Below are 21,462 nucleotides of genomic sequence, written 5' to 3'. Positions count from 1 at the left end.
GCAGCCGCTCCACGGTCAGGGTGCGGATCTCCAGACTCTTGGGGTCCCACTTCAACAGGATGGGGGACGTAGCGGTGGTCATGGTCTCTGGCGGAGGAACAAACAGAGAGAGGAGTTGGAAAAACACACTTATTTGGTTAGAGGCAAAACTGATAGAGAGAGAGAGAGTATGCATAAGCTTGTTATTTCCGTGGCGAGGCATATTTCAAAGAATGCCCCGTTTATGACTCCCTCTAGTCCTAGGCAGTGACACAGCATGCACCATAAACAGTAGTTTAAAAAGAGGGATGGATTAGAGAGTGTTAAACTTAATGGAGGAATTTGGTGGAGTTGCTTTAGAGGTTAATGTTTCCTTTTTGATGGGGAGAGACATAAACCAATTTCAGACAGAGGAGACTAGTGAGACGGTGTGGCAAGCGCCTCAAAACGCACTTGAAAGAGACACAAATCAACTCAACCCCGGTTCAGCCAATCTGCAATCCTGGGCATGGACCAGAGAGACTCTGCAATAACCGCAGGAAGTCGTTTTGGGATGGGGGTGCTGCGATGTAGACAGGACTAGCAGACCCAGTGCAATACTTTTGTGTTTACCAGCATTTACAACTCGAGGCTGAAAATTATCTGTACAAAACAGCTAAACTGATATCTGTGGAATATTTTTTTTTAAAACACTTGCTTGACAAATGTTTTCTAGTTTGAGATACTTATTTCTATGTGATAACTGAAATAGTCTAGTCATTCCATCTCCATTCAAGTAGACTATTACATTACATACATTGCCCCACATGGGAATTGAACCCACAACCCTAGCACTGCAAGCACCGTGCTCTGCCAACTGAGCCACGTCGTCACACCACAAGCCACTTGGCGTCTCAATGTACTCAATTACCATATTGTGCATTGTTTTTCTTCACGGTGATGGAAAGTGGACAGGTACAAACCGAGATGAGCAACTTATGTACAATACAGTAATGTACATTTACATTGAGTGGTTGTTCTCCATGTTATTGGATCAAGAAAAAAGAAAAAAGAAAATATTTAATTTGACGATTAACTTTGCACCTTTTGATGTAAATGTTTGAGGACGGGGTTTTGTTATTTTTGGATACCATTAGAATGAGAGGGCAACAACTCTTACAATCCCAACTGTTGTTAATTATACAACTACCTTTTTCCTGACAAAGCAAGACGCTGAAAATCAATTGTTGCCCACACTATGGAAGTCTACGTCAGTCTGCTCATTCAAGTAAAGGGCCGGTGCACTACTTTAGTGGGGGAAAAAAATGAATTTAAATTCAGAAAGAAAAATCTGGTAAAAGCCCACTGATTGGTTTAAAGGGTTACTACACCACTCACATGTCCACCAGTGGAGGCTGCTGAGGGGAGGACAGCTCATAATAACGTCTGGAATGGAGTCATGAGCCCATTCTCCCCAATTAAGGTGCCACCAACCTCCTGTGATCGCCACCCTCAGCAGTTCAAAGATTCACATTAAAGACACTTCCATGTTAACTAGAATGCAAGAGTCTGAAACTCTGATTCTTTAATGATCATGTGTTGAAGTGTTTTATTAAGGCTTGAATGTGATTCAGGGACACCTCGCACTGTTTTGCCTCCTGCCTTCAAAACCTGATTGTCATTCAGAAGAGTGCGTTGGCCTAGATTTGTCTCTCAGTCTCTACCATTCCATTCGGCGGGGACCGAGAGCGAGCAAGTGGGATTCTGATGACTAAAGACACATGTGGGTACAAAGCTTGAGCAGTGGCTTTCAAGAGAATGGCTAATATATGCAGGTGTCTCTGATTAAAAGGCGGAAACACAGGCAAGGATCCATTTGGAAATATCATTATATATATATATATATATATATATATATATATAGAGAGAGAGAGAGAGAGAGAGAGAGAGAGAGTTCTGTCTGAAAAATACAGCAGTTTGGCTGAGGTGAGAAGTACGGAACTAAGTGGAATTCCAATGATCACCATTGAAAAAACCCTTAGGAGTATATATCTGAGGCGAGGTGAGAAGTACCACTCACATTTAAATTAAGTCAAATTCAAATTGTTTCTACTAGCAAATTACTGCACATTATGTCTGTAAGTTCAGATGTGACAAACTAATAAAATAGTTTAATTTATATAATTATCCACTGAAGATCACGTAGCGTAATTGGTTATAATAAGCTACCTAGAACTTCGATGAGTCCTACCACGCTATACACACATGCGGGCGTGGCCGTGCGCACACACACACACACACACACACACACACACACACACTGAGTCTAAACGCTGATATATGCTTGTGTAGAGGCCTCCTTCTATAGACTATACTATTGTCAGTAGGGTATCTGACTCACTGGGGTTATTTGGGGTCGATAGAGTCCACAGCAGAAGGATGGAGGGGGGCGGAGGAGGGAGGGGGGCTGCCATTGCCATGGGGACGTGAAGCTAAACAACACTCCAGTTCAATGTTGCCAGCTGGGGCATGTGGGGGGGTCCAGTGCCTCTGGCTGGTGCAATTACTAGCCTAAATTAAGAATATTTCTAATATTATCAAGTGAACAAGAAACACATTTTATAATCTGCATTGTTAAAAGCCTAATGGAGTGGCTCTTTCAACACTGAAAGAGGAAATATTTTGAAATGTCGTTGTAACTGCCAAACATACCTGTAGGCCTTTACAAACTCCTGGAACGAAACCAAAAAACCAAGTGTCCTTTGCAGTGAGGATGAGTTCAGACAGACTGTGCGCGCACACACACACACACACACACACACACACACACACACACGTACAGCAGTATAAAGTGTGCCCTCGCTGACATTTCTCTGACATTCGCTGACATTTGTGGAACAAACATCGGACGTAATGTATGTTTACAGCCGGGGAGAGGTTCATTAGATGAAGCTAACTTAGAGAAAATGAATGTACTCACTCCTTCAGACGACTTTTCCCCTACAGTCGATGTCAACATACCCGCAAATATATATTTTTTTGTTGTTGCACCTAGTTCTCTACTAGCTTAGAACAACCATTGTAATAATTGATAGTACAGGGAACCACAAAAGCAGGAGAAAATAAGAAATACAGAACAAACGACAAGACCAGAAATGTATTTTTACCTGAAAATTACTGTTAGCTGGCAGCCAAAACAGAGCAACCAGAGTGATAATCAGTGTGACGCAAATGCCTCTAATTGCAAACTATGTCATTGATCAACTATGACAATACTCCGGAAAATAACTACTTGCTACTTAACAGACATCACTCAAATCTTGACCTCGGCTCCCATCTCTCTCACCGTGGGTGGCAACATTTCATACAGATAGACACATTCAAGTACAACTTACTACTGTGGAAGACAATGAACAATAATCATATGCCCTTCTGTAGAATTACTGACGGCTTTGGAAACTTAGGAAACGCCAAGGGGGCGTCTTTCTTTCTCTTCGTCTCCAGAAATATCCAGGAGGAGAGAAAGAGAAAAGTACCAACACCTGTAGCTTACGCAACTGTTGACGCCATGGCAACAGCAAATAGAGAGCGGAGGTTGCCGATGGTTCCGTCCCAAATGGCACTCTATTCCAAATATAGTGCATTACGTTTGACCAGGGCCCTGGCTCTGGTTAAAAGTAGTGCACTATATAGGGAACAGGGTGCCATTTTGGGATGCACACATAGCCTAGGCTACACAATGCGCGACTTTGAAGTCATATCTAATGCTTGACTATGAGGTCTATATTAAATAATGAAAGAGGTTGCTATGAGATGGTAAGAAAAGTTATGAAGCGGAACAAAGGGGTGGAGATAGTGTTGAGCTAAAATAAGGATATTGAAGTTGAACTAAGGATGTATACCGAACAAAAGTATAAATGCAACATTCAACAATTTGACTTAGTTACAGTTCATATAAGAAAATCAGTCAAATTAAATTAATTAGGTCCCCTCTCTATGGATTTCTCATGACTGGGCAGGGGCACAGCCATGGGTGGGACTGGGAGAGCATAGGCCCACCTACTTGGGAGCCAGGCCCAGCCAATCAGCATGCCAATTGCACACTCCTTCAAAGCTTAAGACATCTGTGGCATTGTGTTGTGTGACAAACCGGCACATTTTAGAGTGGCCTTTTATTGTCCTCAGCACAGGGTGCACCTGTGTAATGATCATGCTGTTTAATCAGATTCCTGAAATGCCACACCTGTCAGGTGGATGGATTATCTCGGCAGAGTAGAAATGCTCACTAAAAGGGATGTAAACAATTTTGTGGCCAAAATTGGAGAGAAATAAACTTGTGCGTATGGAACATTTCTGGGATATTTTATATCACTTTACATGTTGCGTTTATATTTTTGTTCAGTATATTTTATCTCTGGGCCCTAGGAGGTCTACAGTAGTCTTTTCTACAGAGTCTATCTACTGGATTTATTCTTGTAAATTGATACCAGTAAAATTAACAGTACAAAAAATATAAAGAAACACACACACACACAAACAGGCTCAGACCCCCCCTCCCACACACACACACACATACACACACACAAACAGTACAAAAGCGGCCAACCTCCACCTTTTCGAAACAATCATATTTCCGTTTCAGCTCTGAACACAACAACAATAGGAGAAGGACGATAATGACAACTGTTGGAGGTTAGGATGTGAATTTCAAAGTCTATTGTCACTGGAGCTGCCAATCATTTATGCCATGGTGGAGAGGGAATAATTATGATGCTCACACACACGCACATATTCTCCCCACAGAGAACAGGCCTAGAGAATGTCCTGCTGGCGACTGATGTGACGTAGATCATTGTTGGCAGTGGATGATGCCTCTGTAATGTCACAAAAAACGCCCCGTCAGTGGATGTATTCACATAATGCCTAGCTGCTATCAGATGAAGGCTACATGCTGCCAAGATGGCTGAAAGGCTGCAATGACTTCAATACAACACATTTGTTATTATCATTCCGACATCCAAGCCAACTCTTTGTATACGCTCTGTCTATCGCAATCTCTTTCTCTCTTTCTCTGTTTGTTTGTCTCTCTCTCTCTCTCTCTCTCTCTCTCTCTCTCCGGTCCCCCAACCGACCCTCTCGCTCTCTCTCTCTCTCGCTGCCAAGATGACTAACCACTGCCATGCTTTTGTGATTTTCAAAACTGAGAAGTATTGTTCACACAAACAGCAGGTGTTGACAGCAAAAGAACGAGCCAAGAAGGAGCGAAGCATATTTTCTATTGAATTGCCTTGGCTGACTCACAGGAAATATCTTTAAAAAAATATCTGCAGAGGGAAGAGTGTGAAATTACAGTTGATGGTTATACCCAGTTACTCTTATTGATAGTTATGTGGATATAACATTTCAAATGTAATGTAACCCTTAATTCACTCAATATTTACCCAATACCTGTTAAACATTGTAACCTAAGATGCATATTGACTGCATCTAGGGTATAGGTTAAATCTAGGGTATAGGTTAAATTGAGATCCTCAGTTAAGTGGTTAACTGATTTTTGTACTCTGTCGTTCTTGGGTAGGCGGAGGGAGTCTGGAAGGGCATCTAGGAATCTTTGGGTTTTCCGAGAAATTATAGCACGGCTTTTGATGCTCCTTGGTTGCTGTCTGAGTAGATTATTTGTTGCGATTACAAACGTAATGAAAAGGTGGTCCGATAGTCCAGGATTATGAGGAAAAACATTAAGATCCACAACATTTATTCCATGGGACAAAACTAGGTCCAGAGTATGACTGTGGCAGTGAGTAGGTCCGGAGACATGTTGGACAAAACCGAAGTCGATGATGGCTCCGAAATACTTTTTGAATGGGTCTGTGGACTTTTCCATGTGAATATTGACGTCACCAAAAATTTGAATATTATCTGCCATGACTAAAAGGTCCAAGAATTCTGGGAACTCTGGGAGGAACGCTGTGGCCCAGGAGGCCGTGTAAAAAGTAGCTATAAAAAGTGATCGAGTAGGCTGCATAGATTTCATGACTAGAAGCTCAAAAGACAACAACGCAGTTATTTATTTTTTAGTCAATTGAAATTTGCTGACATAAATGTTAGCAACACCTCCACCTTTGAGGGATGCGCGGGGGATATGGTCACTAGTGTAACCAGGAGGAGATGGCCTCATATAACACAGTAAATTCATCAGGCTTGAGCCATGTTTCAGTCAGGCCAATCACATCAAGATTATGATCAGTGATTAGTTCATTGACTATGACTTCCTTGGAGGTGAGGTATCTAACATTAAGTAACCATATTTTGAGATGTGGGAGATCAGGGGAGAGGGGAGAACAGTAGAGGAGAAAGAGAGGCACAAAGAGAGAGAGAGATTGTGTGTATGTGTGCGTGTGAGATAGAGAGAGGGACACACAGAGTACAAGAGAAAGACAGAGACATAAATAAAAAAAGAGAGAACCTGAGGTCTGTCTAGCAGGCAAGCACGTGTCTCGGCCCCACAGCCCTTCCTTAAAGCAACCACACGTGAACAAACAACAAGTAAAGAAATAGAAACACATGCAGAGGGAATTTAGTTCATGCCATTCTAATTCAATCAGTTCAAGTGATGAATTCAAAATCAAATCATGAACTGAAAAGTGGCCATTACTTTCAGAGAGAGAGAGAGAGAGAGAGAGAGAGAGAGAGAGAGAGAGAGAGAGAGAGAGAGAGAGATTAACTCCAAAAAGTTCTGGGACACTGTAAAGTCCATGGAGGATAAGAGCACCTCCTCCCAGCTGCCCACTGCACTGAGGCTAGGAAACACTGTCACCACTGATAAATCCACAATAATTGAGAATTTCAATAAGCATTTCTCTACGGCTGGCCATGCTTCCACCTGGCTACCCCTACCCCGGTCAACAGCCCTGCACCCCCCACAGCAACTTGCCCAAGCCTCCTCATTTATCCTTCACCCAAATCCAGATAGCTGATGTTCTGAAAGAGCTGCAATCTGCTACAGACCTATATCTATCCTACCCTGCCTTTCTAAGGTCTTTGAAAGCCAAGTTAACAAACAGATCACCGACCATTTCGAATCCCACCGCACCATCTCTGCTATGCAATCTGGTTTCCGAGCTGGTCATGGGTGCACCCCAGCCACGCTCAAGGTCCTAAATGATATCATAACCTCCATCGATAAGAGACAACACTGTGCAGCTGTATTCATCGACCTGGCCAAGGCTTTCGACTCTGTCAATCAGCACATTTTTATCGGCAGACTCAACAGCCTTGGTTTCTCAAATGACTGACTCGCCAGGTTCACCAACTACTTCTCAAACAGAGTTCAGTGTGTCAAATCTGAGGGCCTATTGTCCGGAACTCTGGCAGTCTATGGGGGAATGAGGAATGAAAATTATATGGACATATTGAAGCAACATCTCAAGACATCAGTCAGGAAGTTAAAGCTTGGTCGCAAATGGGTCTTCCAAATGGACAATGACCCCAAGCATACTTCCAAAGTTGTGGCAAATTGCCTTAAGGACAACAAAGTCAAGGTATAGGAGTGGCCATCACAAAGCCCCGACCTCAAACATATAGAAAATCTGTCGGCAGAACTGAAAAGGCGTGTGCGAGCAAGGAGGGCTACAAACCTGACACAGTTACACCAGCTCTGTCGGAATATGCCAAAATTCACCCAACTTATTGTGGGAAGCTTGTGGAAGGCAACCCAAAATGTTTGACCGAAGTTAAACAATTTAAAGACAATGCTACCAAATACTAATTGAGTGTAGGTAAACTTCTGACCCACTGATGAAAGAAATAAAAGCTGAAATAAATAATTATTTCTACTATTATTCTTACATTTCACATTTTTTAAATAAAGTGGTGATCCTAATTGACCTAAGACAGGGAATTTTTACTACGATTAAATGTCAGAAATTCCTCCTTTGGCCACCTTTCCTTCCAGTTCTCTGCTGCAAATGACTGGAACGAATTGCAAAAATCCATGAAGCTGGAGACTCCCTCATTAGCTTTAAGCATCAGCTGTTAGAGCAGCTCACAGATCACTGCACCTGTACATAGCCCATCTGTAAATAGTCCATCCAACTACCTCATCTCCATACTGTTATTTATTTTGCTCCTTTGCACCCCAGTATCTCTACTTGCACTTTCATCTTCTGCACATCTATCACTCCAGTGTTGAATTGCTATATTGTAATTATTTCGCCACTATGGCCTATTTATTGCCTTTACCTCCCTTATCCTACCTCATTTGCACCTACTGTATATAGACCTTCCTATTGTATTATTGACTGTATGTTTGTTTATTCCATGTGTAACTCTGTGTTGTTGTTTGGGTCGCACTGTTTTGCTTCATCTTGAGAACTTGTTCTCAACTGGCCTACCTGGTTAAATAAAGGTGAAATAAAAAAATAATTTTAAAAAATGAGAGCGTTTTTGTGTCCTCTCCAGCTCATTGGTCTGATGGTGGCAGAGGAGATGATTAGAAACAAAGACAGAGACACAGAGAGAGAGGGACAGAAAAAGGGAGAGAGAGACAGGCAGGCAGAGGGAGAGGGACACAGAGAGAGAGGGGGACACAGAGAGAGGTTGGCAGCGCACTACACTGCTGCCTGCCATAAGTTGAGGGACAGTGTCTGACAGACCAATCAACCTGCACATGTACTCTACTGTATGCTTATTGCTATTGTTGAATGTATGGTTATTTTGACACTTGGTTATTGTTGTTACTGTTGTCCCCTTGACAATTTTGATTCTCATTTTTATTTTATATTGTAAATATCCAAAATAAGCTTTGGCAAAATGTACATTGCTACGTCATGCTAATAAAGCAAATTGAAATTTAATGGACACAGAGAGAGAGAGGGACAGAGAGAGAGAGAGAGAGAGAGACAGAGAGAGAGAGAGGGACAGAGAGAGAGGGAGAGAGAGAGAGGGACAAACAGAGGGAGAGGGACAGAGAGAGGGACAGATAGAGGGAGAGGGACACAGAGAGAGAGAGAGCGGGACAGACAGAGGGAGAGTGACACAGAGAGAGAGAGGAACACAGAGAGACAGAGAGGGACAGACAGAGAGAGGGACAGACAGAGGGAGAGGGACACAGAGAGAGAGAGGGACAGAGAGAGAGAGAGAGAGAGAGGGACAGACAGAGGGAGAGTGACACACAGAGAGAGAGGGACACAGAGAGTGAGAGGGACACAGAGAGAGAGAGAAAGAGAGAGGGCACAATCAGCCCTGAACTGCAGTAACCCTCACTCCTTCACTCTACTGAGAGAACTGTAGAGAGGAGAGAGAAGACACACACCTGCTGCCGTCAGGTCAGGGTCTTCTCTTCGATGGGTTTACCCTGCTCTGGCTCAGAGAGAAGTGCTCAGCTCAAATAACGGTTTCCTCTCGTCTCCTACTCTTTACTCTCTCCTCTCTACGCCGCACCTAAAGAGAGTATGTGTGTGTGTATGCGTATGAGTCTGTGTGTTCGCACGTGTGTGAATCCATGTCAAATGCCAATACAGATGTACAATCTTAATTTGAGCCAGTTTGATGACAGCAGAAAAATAACCCCGCAGCAACAGGACATGTGAATTATAATTCAGGTCGATACATCTTTCGAAAAGCAAGTCTGACATTCTAAAATCTAAATGACAAACTTTAGAATCCTTTTTAAAACTCAAACATACTAAAAGTTTGCATTTCCTGCTGTTCAGGAAATTCTCGGTAACAAAAGAGTAATCAAAATAAGATCGTACATCTGTGTGTGTGTGCATACGTGCGTAAGAGCGTGCATGAGTGTGCAACTGTACTGTATTCGAGAGTAGCCTACCTTAATGAGCTTCTGCATGTATCTGAGAAATCCGAGAATATTTGGTGAGAGTGCGAGTGTGGAGCTAATCTGAGCTTTTTTCAAAAATGTGTTGTGCTTTCTTTGCTATTTAAATCCCCCTGAAACCCAAAAGGATAGAATGACCCATTTTACAGTTCCCCAAATTGCGTCTCACTGCTAAATCTTATGAAACATGGCTGCCCCGGAGCAGTGTGGATTAGACAGAAGATTAAGTACCAGTGAAGAGAAGAGGGGTAAACATTGTGTAGTTTGTACACACGGAAAAACGTGTGTGCTCGCACACATGCTGAAACACACACACACACACTGTGTACAGACATATTCAAATAAACTGCTCACGTACAGTGGGGCAAAAAAAGTATTTAGTCAGCCACCAATTGTGCAAAATCCTACAATGTGATTTTCTGGATTTTTTTCTCATTTTGTCTGTCATAGTTGAAGTGTACCTATGATGAAAACTACAGGCCTCTCTCATCTTTTTAAGTGGGAGAACTTGCACAATTGGTGGCTGACTAAATACTTTTTTGCCCCACTGTATGTTCTCTCACAAAAAATATCCAATATATACAGCAGCAGGTGTGTGTGTCTTCTCTCTCCTCTCTACAGTTCTCTCAGTAGAGTGAAGGGGTGAGGGTTACTCCAGTGTGAGGGTTGCAGGTTTTGGGCTATGATATTTGTGCATCTAACTTTCTCACTCATTATTATTCGCGATTCATTCAAGATGATCCGTAATCACGGTAGCATCCACATGAACGTGGAAGTGTTTAGAAACATATTCTATTCTTATTTATAGTAAAAGTGACTCCAAAATGACACAATCAATTATTTACCATTCATTTCTATTGGACAACAAAATCATCTGAAACACAACCAAAACAAACTGAAAATGCATCCAAAATGTTTGTAGAGTCACGAGCTTGATGTAATAATTGGGTGCCATGAATATGGGCCCAAATACTACACTTTTCACGACTTAAATACACATGGGTGAATTTGTCCTTGTATTTTTGGTCCCTTAAAACGGGCGAGACTACGTAGCAAAAGTGCTGCAATTATTAAACGGTTCACCCAATACGGATGAAAATACATTCAAATTAAAGATGACAGTCTGTACTTTTACAGTAGGGTCATTGTATCATTTCAAATCCCAAAAAGCTGGAGTTCAGAGCCAAAAACAACAACAACAATGCTGTCACTGCCCTAATACTTTTGGAGCTCGCTGTATGTTTTATTAACACGGTGAAAAGTGTTGTTTTACAGGTTCACTTTAGGCTGAGCTAGTTTCAGCATTGCAAGAGGGCTTCTCTACACACATGCAGACAATGAAGGCACGCACACACACACACACACCCACACAGTGTCATTCCCAAACCCTCTGGCTGACACCTCTCTTGGCTCATCTGTGGGTGTGTCCTAAAATGGCACCGTATTCTCTACATAGTGCACAGCTTTTGACCAGAGGCTTATGGGCCTTGGTCAAAATTAGAGTACTATATGTGGAATAGTATGTGGTTCGGGACGGGCCATGTGTCAGAGCAGCTTTTACCCTGGCCCTGGTGTTGAATGTAGCACGGCTGTGTGAGCGTGCCACTGCGAAGAGGTGCGGAGAAGAAGGACGTGACTGAGAACATTACTGGGATGTTAGTTATTTACACACACACACACACACACACACACACACACACACACGCACATAAACACACCACAACCACCACCGCAGATAATGAAAATGTGTCAAATACCACTTTTTTACAAACACAGACACACATGGACACACAAACACACACACACTTACCTGGCTGGTTGAGGTAATTCCTATACCGTTACGTTAACAGTTGTCTCGCTTACAATCAGCTCTATTTTCTAAAGGAGTGACGACTTCAGCGCAACCTCAGCTAATGATACTGTTTAATGAGCAACGACCAACAAGCGGTGAGGAAATATCCCACATGAGGCGACAAATCGCTGACTTGTGAAAAACAACAGCAGGGGAGCCAACCAATGAGGCGTCTCTGTGTATTGGGTTCAGCCTTAACCTCGGCGTGTGTCCCAAATGGCGTCCTACTCATATAGTGCGCTACTTTTCACCAGAGCCCTATGGGCCCGGGTCAGAAGTGGTGCACTCTAAAGGAAAGAGGGTGCCGTGTAGGACGCAGCCCTAGTTTAGCAGAGCTGCCTGGCCCTTTGTAGCTGGTTTGTGTTTTCCACTGTCAGCCTTTGTCCTGTTCCAGAATCTCTCACAGAAATGTGACTGGCGTTGTTGTGTCTACCGCTCCCATCCCTATGCTCTGCTCCCCTCCCTCTATCCATCTCTCTTGTTCTCTCCTCCTTCCCTCTCTCTCACCCCTCTGCTCCACTCTCTCTGCCTCCCTCCCTCCAAACACTGTTCTGTTTAGATCCACTAATATGCCATGGACATTGCATGCAGCTAAAGAGGTTGGATGAAAAAGAGAGAGAGAGAGAGAGAGAGAGCACTAAATTGCTGTCTGCCATAAAATGAGGGACAGTGCACATGTCCTCCACGGCATTGTTGTTGTTATTGCTCAATGTATGGTTATTTTGACCTTTGATTATCGTTGTTAGTGTTGTCCCGTTGACAGTCTTGATTATTATTTTAACTATGTTCATATCGTTAATGTATCACTTAATCTCCTAAGTACGCTTTGGCAACATGTACATTGTTACGTCATGTCAATAAGGCAGATTGAAATTAATTGAGAGCGAGGAGAGACAGAGAGTAAGACACAGAGGGTAAGACACAGAGAGCAAGACACAGAGAGTAAGAGAGGTGTGTGGATGTTTGTCTTTACTTGGTGATTCCCCTTAGGTTTCATTCTAGCTGGGGAGATAATAAGTGAGAATTAACACACACTCTTCAGTCTCTAGGAGCGAAAGAATCCCAGCATGCCATCTGCCCCAGGAGACAGCCACACTCTCTGTCTCTCCATCTCGCTGTCTCGCTCTCCCTCCCTCCCTTTTCCTCTCCCTCCCTCTCCCCACTCTCTCTCTCTCTCTCTCCCTCCCTCCCTCTCCCTCCCTTTTCCTCTCCCTCTCTTTTCCTCTCCCTCCCTCTCCCCACTCTCTCTCTCTCTCTCTCCCTCCCTCCCTCTCCCTCCCTTTTCCTCTCCCTCTCTTTTCCTCTCCCTCTCCCTATACTCTCTTTCTTCTCTCCTATTTCTCTTTATTAACCCTTAATGCTGGTACTATGTCATGTCAAGAGACATGATCCAGCATAGTCAACGAACACCCCCCCAATCACTTCTTCTAGTTTCAGCTACCTCAAATCGCCCTATCCCATCTTTTCATTATGACACAGTGGACCTCTGGCCCGAGCACAGCACAACAAATAAAAAGATCCGTGTAAAACAAATTGTTGAAGTTAAATCCACAAAAAGCACCATTCAATCACTCCATCTCCTGCTAAGATGAATGAACTCTTGGTTGCACAGCTCCTGAAACAATGAGTCCTCTCTAGCCTAAAGAGAAAGAGAAGCGGCTTGGATCCAAAGCAATTGTCCGGTGCTACTGCGTGTCAAGGGCAACATCTAGTTTGCAAATGGCCTCGCCTCCAGTGAGGGTAAAGATAGAGATGATTGTGTTCAGCTGGTTGTCTGTGTCTCACAGATGTAGCCAACGGGGGTGACCGCCATGTGCCAACTGGGCCTGCAGCGTCTGCCAGCGTCGTCATCGCGTGCCCTTGCCAGCCACTGCCAACAACCAAAGCAAATTAACATTGGAATTAGTCCGAGTCAATGACGTGCTGTCACTAAATTCCAGCCCCGGCCACGACGTTTCCATCCCAATGTCACCATTCCCACATTGAGATTTGACGCAGTCAGGGGTAAACAGTCTTGAGTAGGCATGACATCGTATGGATATGATAATCTGAACAAGCAGACGTCGTGTAGAAATCAGAGAGAGAGAGGAACCTCGCAGTTCTTATGTTGTTGTCGATGATGCTATTTGTGGCCTTATTTTGATTTGTTAATCATGCACGATTCATAATCCCTTTAACATATGCACCTCTGCAGGGGCAGAGTGGGACCTGAAATAAGCCAGGTTTTTCCCTGACATACCAGCCCTTTTTTAAAAATGTTTTACCAATTTCCCTTTGTACTCAGAGGAATGTTCGACTGTCGTGATGACGTGACTGTTGTAGGGGAAGAAGAATCAAAAGAACTTAGTACCAGGAGGATCATGCATCACCACCAGCATCAATCCAACACCTCCTACATGATGTCATCCTCGCCATTAGGGATGGTCATGGGTATTAGAATATTTGAATATCCAAACGGACATAAGTATTCGATTATTTGTGAAAGTATTCATTTTGGAGAAGAAAAAAAAAGATGGGCCTATTTGAATGAAAAGGCTTTGTCTACGATTAAATGGTCTATGTGACATTGCTACATTTTTGTAAAACAACAGTTTTAGGAGTTATCATCCCTTACTGGAAAACGTATTGACAACATGTGGAGCATGTATTGACTACTGAGATCCACAGACACAAACAGAGGAGGCAGCCCTAGGTGTTAATCCACTGATACCTCCTCAGGCATACTGGACCTGCATCAAACCACAGCGGTTGACAAATCAACGCCATCATCACATCTCCAACAACCAACACTTGGCTTCAGTACCAAGCGGCTCTGGCACTGAATCTAACTGTGCTCCTTAGCAAACTGTCATGGCAAATGGCCTAGTCAACAGGACCTCTCAATGAGCAGCTAGGCAAAATCTCCTGGCCAGGGGCCGTATGTATGAACTGATCCTAGATCTGCACACTGACTTTGAGACGCTTTGTTAATACGGGCCCAGGTCTTTATGGCGAACGGGACTTGATCTCAATGGGACTAACGTTGATAAATAAAGTGTATGAAACCAAATACAAACTATGGGCCCTGGTCAAAAGTAGTGTATTTATATAGGGAATCGTGTGCCATTTTGGATGCATGCATTTTCAGCGTGGAGCACAGATGTCCACAAAGCCCTAGCTCCGCGTCCGTCAACACAACAGTTGCATAACAGTGACACAACGACATTGACCTTGTCATTACGCCCAACGAGACAGAGATCAACAGCCAGGGATAATGATGACTAAGACCATTCCCAGAGCTACACTAAGCCACCACCCACCCACACACTAGGTCTGAGTCAATGTCAATAGACTCTCCATTGCATTCACCCAGAGGGCTCTCCATTGCATTCATCAAGGACACTAAAGTAGGGCCATTTTCATAATTGCCTATACTGTATTTTCCCTCAGTGAGTGAATTAACCTGGCTTCCCCATGGTCGTTTCCTGTACAGAACTTTTAACATCTAGACAGTAACTTGTATTTTCAGGAAGCTATATGTGGTTCATCCGGGAATCAAACACACAACCATGGGGTTCGTTCAGCAAGGGTACAACTTCCGATAACAAACCTTTCTGAAATGTAGGATAGCGAATCATGTCAGCAGTAGTGGTGCTGACAGAGATGGTCGCCTCGCTTAGGAAAGTCCTTAGGAAACGCAGTATGCAGTAATTTGTTTTTTAATATATTATTTCTTACATTGTTAGCCCAGAAAATCTTAAGTGTTATTGCATACAGCCGGGAAATAACTATTGGATATAAGAGTGACGTCAACTTACCAACATTACAACCAGGAATATGACTTTCCCAAAGCGGATCCTTTGTTCGGAACTCCACCCTGGACATTGGATCTAATCCCAGAGGCCGACCCAAAACAACTTTGTCGCCGCAGGAGAGGCAGAGGCCTCCTGATCAGACTTAGAAGGCGAGCACACCACCCGCCGTTTCCGAGCATATTAGTCGCCAATGTCCAGTCTCTAGACAACAAGGTGGACGAAATTAGGGCACGAGTTGCCTTCCAGAGAGACATCAGCGATTGTAACATACTCTGTTTCACGAAAACATGACTCACTCAGAATATGTTGTCAGAGTCGGTACAGCCACCTGGTTTCTTCACGCGTCTCGCCGACAGAAACAAACATCTCTCTGGTAAGAAGAAGGGGCGAGGGTGTATGCCTCATGATTAACGACACATGGTGTAACAATAACAACATACAGGAACTCAAGTACTTTTGTTCACCTGACCTAGAATTTCTTACAATCAAATAATGACTGCATTATCTCCCAAGAGAATTCTCTTTGATTATAGTCACAGCATTGTATGTCACCCCCCAAGCAGATACCACGATGGCCTGGAAAGAACTTCACTGGACTCTTTGTAAACTGGAAACCATATATCCTGAGGCTGCATTTATTGTAGCTGATGATTTTAACAAAGCTAATTTGAGAACAAGGCTACCTATATTCTACCAGCACATTGACTGTTGTACCCGCTCGAGCAAAACACTGGACCCACTGCCACTCTAACTTCTGCGATGCATACAAGGCCCCACACCGCCCTCCCTTCTGCAAATCTGACCACGACTCCATCTTGCTCGTACTGTCCTATATGCAGAAACTCAAACAGGATGTAACAGTGACTAGAACCATTCAACGTTGGGCTGACCAATCGGAATCCATGCTTCAAGATTGTTTTCTTCACGTGGACTGGAAAATATTCCAGGAGCCTCAGACAATAACATTGATTTAAACGCTGACTCGGTGAGTGAGATTTTTAGGAAGTACATTAGAGATGTTGTACACACTGTGACTATTAAAACCTACCCCAACTAGAAACTGTGGATAGACAGCGGCATTCCCGCAAAACTGAAAGCGCGAGCCACCGCATTCAATCATGGAAAGAGGTCAGAAATATGGCCGAATATAAACCGTGTAGTTATTCCCTCAGTAAGGCAATCAAACAAGCGAAATGTCGGTATAGGGACAAAATGGAGTTGCAATTCAAAGGCCCAGACACAAGACGTACAGTGGGGAGAACAAGTATTTGACACACATCCAATTTTGCAGGTTTTCCTACTTACAAAGCATGTAGAGGTCTATAATTTACCATAGGTACACTTCAACTGTGAGAGACGGAATCTAAAACAAAAATACAGAAAATCACATGGTATGATTTTTAAGTAATTAATTTGCATTTTATTGCATGACATAAGTATTTGATACATCAGAAAAGCAGAACTTAATATTTGGTACAGAAATGTTTGTAATTACAGAGATCATACGTTTCCTGTAGTTCTTGACCAGGTTTGCACACACTTTTGGCGCACTCCATACAGGGATTTTGGCCCACTCCATACAGACCTTCTCCAGATCCTTCAGGTTTCGGAGCTGTCGCTGGGCAATAACAACTTTCAGCTCCCTCCAAAAATGTTCTATTGGGTTCAAGTCTGGAGACTGGCTAGGCCACTCCAGGACCTTGAGATGCTTCTTACGGAGCCACTCCTTAGTTGCACTGGCTGTGTGTTTCGGGTTGTTGTCATGCTGGAAGACCCAGCCACGACCCATCTTCAATGCTCTTACTGAGGGAAGGAGGTTGTTGGCCAAGATCTTGCGATACATGGCCCCATCCATCCTCCCCTCAATACGGTGCAGTCCTGTCCCCAATGCAGAAAAGCATCCCCAAAGAATGATGTTTCCACCTCCATGCTTCACGGTTGGGATGGTGTTCTTGGGGTTGTACTCATCCTTCTTCTTCCTCCAAACACGGCGAGTGGAGTTTAGACCAAAAAGCTCTATTTTTGTCTCATCAGACAACTTGACCTTCTCCCATTCCTCCTCTGGATCATCCAGATGGTCATTGGCAAACTTCAGACGGGCCTGGACATGCGCTGGCTTGAGCAGGGGGACCTTGCGTGCGCTGCAGGATTTTAATCCATGACGGCATAGTGTGTTACTAATGGTTTTCTTTGAGACTGTGGTCCCAGCTCTCATCAGGTCATTGACCAGGTCCTGCCGTGTAGTATTGGGTTGATCCCTCACCTTCCTCATGATCATTGATGCCCCACGAGGTGAGATCTTGCATGGAGCCCCAGACCGAGGGTGATTGAACGTCATCTTGAACTTCTTCCATGTTCTAATAATTGCGCCAACAGTTGTTGCCTTGTCACCAAGCTGCTTGCCTATTGTCCTGTAGCCCGTCCCAGCCTTGTGCAGGTATACAATTTTATCCCTGATGTCCTTACACAGCTCCCTGGTCTTGGCCATTGTGGAGAGGTTGGAGTCTGTTTGATTGAGTGTGTGGACAGGTGTCTTTTATACAGGTAACGAGTTCAAACAGGTGCAGTTAATACAGGTACTGAGTGGAGAACAGGAAGGCTTCTTAAAGAAAAACTAACAGGTCTGTGAGAGCCGAAATTCTTCCTAGTTGGTATGTGGTCAAATACTTAGGTAATGCAATAAAATGCAAATTAATTACTTAAAAATCATACAATGTGATTTTCTGGATTTTCTCTCACAGTTGAAGTGTACCTATGATAAAAATTACAGACCTCTACATGCTTTGTAAGTAGGAAAACCTGCAAAATCGGCAGTGTATCAAATACTTGTTCTCCCCACTGTATGTGGCAGGGTCTACAGGAAATTGCGGACAACAAAAAGAAAACCAGCCACGTCACGGACACCGACGTCTTGCTTCCAGACAAGCTAAACACCTTCTTTGCCCGCTTTGAGGATAATACAGTGCCACCGACGCGGCCTGCTACCAAGACCTGCGGGACACCCTCACCTTCTCCGTGGCCGACGTGAGTTCTAACATTTAAATGTGTTGACCCTCGCAAGGCTGCTGGCCCAGATGGCATCCCTAGCCGCGTCCTCAGAGCATGCGCAGACCAGCTGGCTGGTGTGTTTACATATTCAATCGCTCCCTATCCCAGTATGCTGCCCCCACATGCTTAAAGAGGGCCGCCATTGTTCCTGTACAAAAGGCGGAAAAGATAATAGATGACTAAGGTTATTGCCCCGTAGCACTCACTTTCTGTCATCATGAAGTGCTTTGAGAGACTAGTCAAGGATCATATCACCTCCACCTTACCTACCACCCTAGACCCAGGTGGCCCGCCCATGGTGGCCCGCCCATGACTGCGTGGCCATGCACACCTCAATCATCAAGTTTGCAGACGACACAACAATAGCGGGATTGATTACCAACAACAATGAGACAGTCTACAGGGAGGAGGTAAGGGCACTCGGAGTGTGGTGTCAGGAAAATAACCTCTCATTCAACGTTAACAAAACAAAGGAGATAATCGTGGACTTCAGGAAACAGCAGAGGGAGCACCCCCCTATCCACATCGACATGACAGCAGTGAAGAAGGTGGAAAGTTTTAAGTTCCTCAGCGTACACATCACGGACAAACTGAAATGGTCCACCCACACAGACAGTGTGGTGAAGAAGGCGCAACAGCGCCTCTTCAACCTCAAGAGGCTGAAGAAATGTGGCTTGTCACCGAAAACCCTCACAAACTTTTAGAGATGTACAATCGACAGCATCCTGTCGGGCTGTATCACGGCAACTGCAGTGCCCACAATCGCAATGCCCTTCAGAGGGTGGTGGGATCTGCCCAACGCATCACCGAGGACACACTACCTTCCCTCCAGGACACCTACAGCACCCGATGTCACAGGAATTCCAAAAAGATCATCAAGGACAACAACCACCCGAGCCACTGCCTGTTCACCCCGCTACCATCCAGAAGGCGAGATCATTACAGGTGCATCAAAGCTGGGATCCCAAAACCATCAGACTGTTAAACAGCCATCACTAACATAGAGAGGCTGCTGCCAACATACAGACCCAAATCACTGGCCACTTTCATAAATTGATTTAATAAAGGCACTTTAAATAATGTCAATTAATAATGTTTACATATTCTAAATTACTGATCTCATATGTATATACTGTATTTCATACCATCTATTGCATCTTGCCAATGCCGTACGGCCATCGCTCATCCATATATTTATATGTACACATTCTTATTCCAAACCTTTACATTTGTGTGTATAAGGTATTTGTTGTGCATTTGTTAGATTACTTGTTAGATATTACTGCACTGTCGGAACTAGATGCACAAGCATTTCGCTACACTCACATTAACATCTGTTAACCATGTGTTTGTGAGAAATAACATTTGATTTGATAATCTCAATAGCAGCAGGAAACATCTGTAACATCTGACATTAGTTCCATATTTGCTTACTGAATGTGGCCCTGGTGTTGCCAGTCAAACCCACTGAGCTTTTGGGACCATGCAGTTACAGAACTATATAAATATTAGGTCTACAAATATACACTTTGTATACAGTTGAAGTCGGAAGTTTACATACACTTAGGTTGGAGTCCTTAAAACTAGTTTTTCAACCACTACACAAATTTCTTGTTAACAAACTATAGATTTGGCAAGATGGTTAAGACATCTACTTTGTGCATGACACAAGTAATTTTTCCAACAATTGTTTACAGACAGATTAATTCACTGTATCACAATTACAGTGGGTCAGAAATATACATACCCTAAGTTGACGGTGTCTTTAAACAGCTTGGAAAATTCCACAAAATGATGTCATCAATTTAGAAGCTTCTGATAGGCTAATTGACATCATTTGAGTCCATTGGAGGTGTACCTGTGGATGTATTTCAAGGTCTACCTTCAAACTCAATGCCTCTTTGCTTGACATGATGGGAAAATCAAAAGAAAATAGCCAAGACGTCAGAAAAAAAATTGTAGACCTCCACAAGTCTGCTTCATCCTTGGGAGCAATTTCCAAAAGCTCTGACGAAGGCCGTGTAGCCGATATGTAAGCTTATTAATGATCAGTGATACTATCAAGAGCAGTGTGCGTTTTCCTTTTTCCTTCATCTTGTTCAGCTCTTACCATGCACCTGCAAAAAAGATTGCTCAGATGTGTGAGTGCCTTTCGAATGTCAAACGCCTGAAGGTACCACATTCATCTGTACAAACAATAGTACACAAGTACAAACACCATGGGACCACAGAGCCATCATACCGCTCCGGAAGGAGACGCGTTCTGTCTCCTAGAAATGAACGTACTTTGGTGCGAAAAGTGCAAATCAATCCCAGAACAACAGAAAAGGACACTGTGAAGATGCTGGAGGAAACAGGTACAAAAGTATCTAAATCCACAGTAAAACGAGTCCTATATCGACATAACCTGAAAGGCCGCTCAGCAAGGAAGAAGCCACTGCTCCAAAACTTCCATAAATAAGCCAGACTACAGTAAGCAAATGCACATGGGGATAAAGATCGTACTTTTTGGAGAAATGTCCTCTGGTCTGATGAAACAAAAATATAACTGTTTGGCCATAACGACCATCGTTATGTTTGGAGGAAAAAGGGGGAGGCTTGCAAGCCGAAGAAAACCATCCCAACCGTGATATGGGGATGGCAGCATCATGTTGTGGGGGTGCTTTGCTGGCATCATGAGGTAGGAAAATTACATGGATACATTGAAGCAACATCTCAAGACATCAGTATGGATGTTAAAGCTTGGTCGATCTTCCAAAAGAACAATGACCCCAAGCATACTTCCAAAGTTGTGGCAAAATGACTTAAGGACAACAAATTCAAGGTATTGGAGTGGCCATCACAAAGCCCTGATCTCAATCCTATAGAAAATGTGTGGGCAGAATTGAAAAAGTGTTTGCGAGCAAGGAGGCCTTACAAACCTGACTCAATTACACCAGCTCTGTCAGGAGGAATGGGCCAAAATTCACCCAACT

At 43.6% G+C, this 21,462-nt stretch overlaps 1 protein-coding gene across 2 annotated transcripts in view; it reads right to left on the bottom strand.

The window, feature by feature from the left end:
- Positions 1 to 21,462, bottom strand: part of LOC110497517 (catenin alpha-2) — a 663,050-nt gene that overhangs the window by 621,813 nt on the left and 19,775 nt on the right. Inside the window, exons 1-2 of one of the 2 annotated variants that reach the window (XM_036954443.1) lie at positions 11,604 to 11,807; positions 1 to 87 (exon numbers count right to left, since the gene is read on the bottom strand). The exon at positions 1 to 87 is cut by the window's left edge and continues 20 nt beyond it. In XM_036954443.1, the coding sequence (XP_036810338.1) occupies positions 1 to 82 (82 nt within the window). In that variant the 5' untranslated portion in view covers positions 83 to 87; positions 11,604 to 11,807. Of the gene's footprint in view, positions 88 to 11,603; positions 11,808 to 21,462 lie in introns of those variants that run through there. The other variant, XM_036954442.1, reaches the window with a different exon arrangement.

This window comes from Oncorhynchus mykiss, chromosome 19, assembly GCF_013265735.2.
Source record: "Oncorhynchus mykiss isolate Arlee chromosome 19, USDA_OmykA_1.1, whole genome shotgun sequence".
In the NCBI taxonomy this organism is placed as follows: domain Eukaryota; kingdom Metazoa; phylum Chordata; class Actinopteri; order Salmoniformes; family Salmonidae; genus Oncorhynchus; species Oncorhynchus mykiss.
The sequence above is the reverse complement of the archived record's forward strand: the minus strand, read 5'-3'. Positions and strand labels throughout refer to the sequence as shown.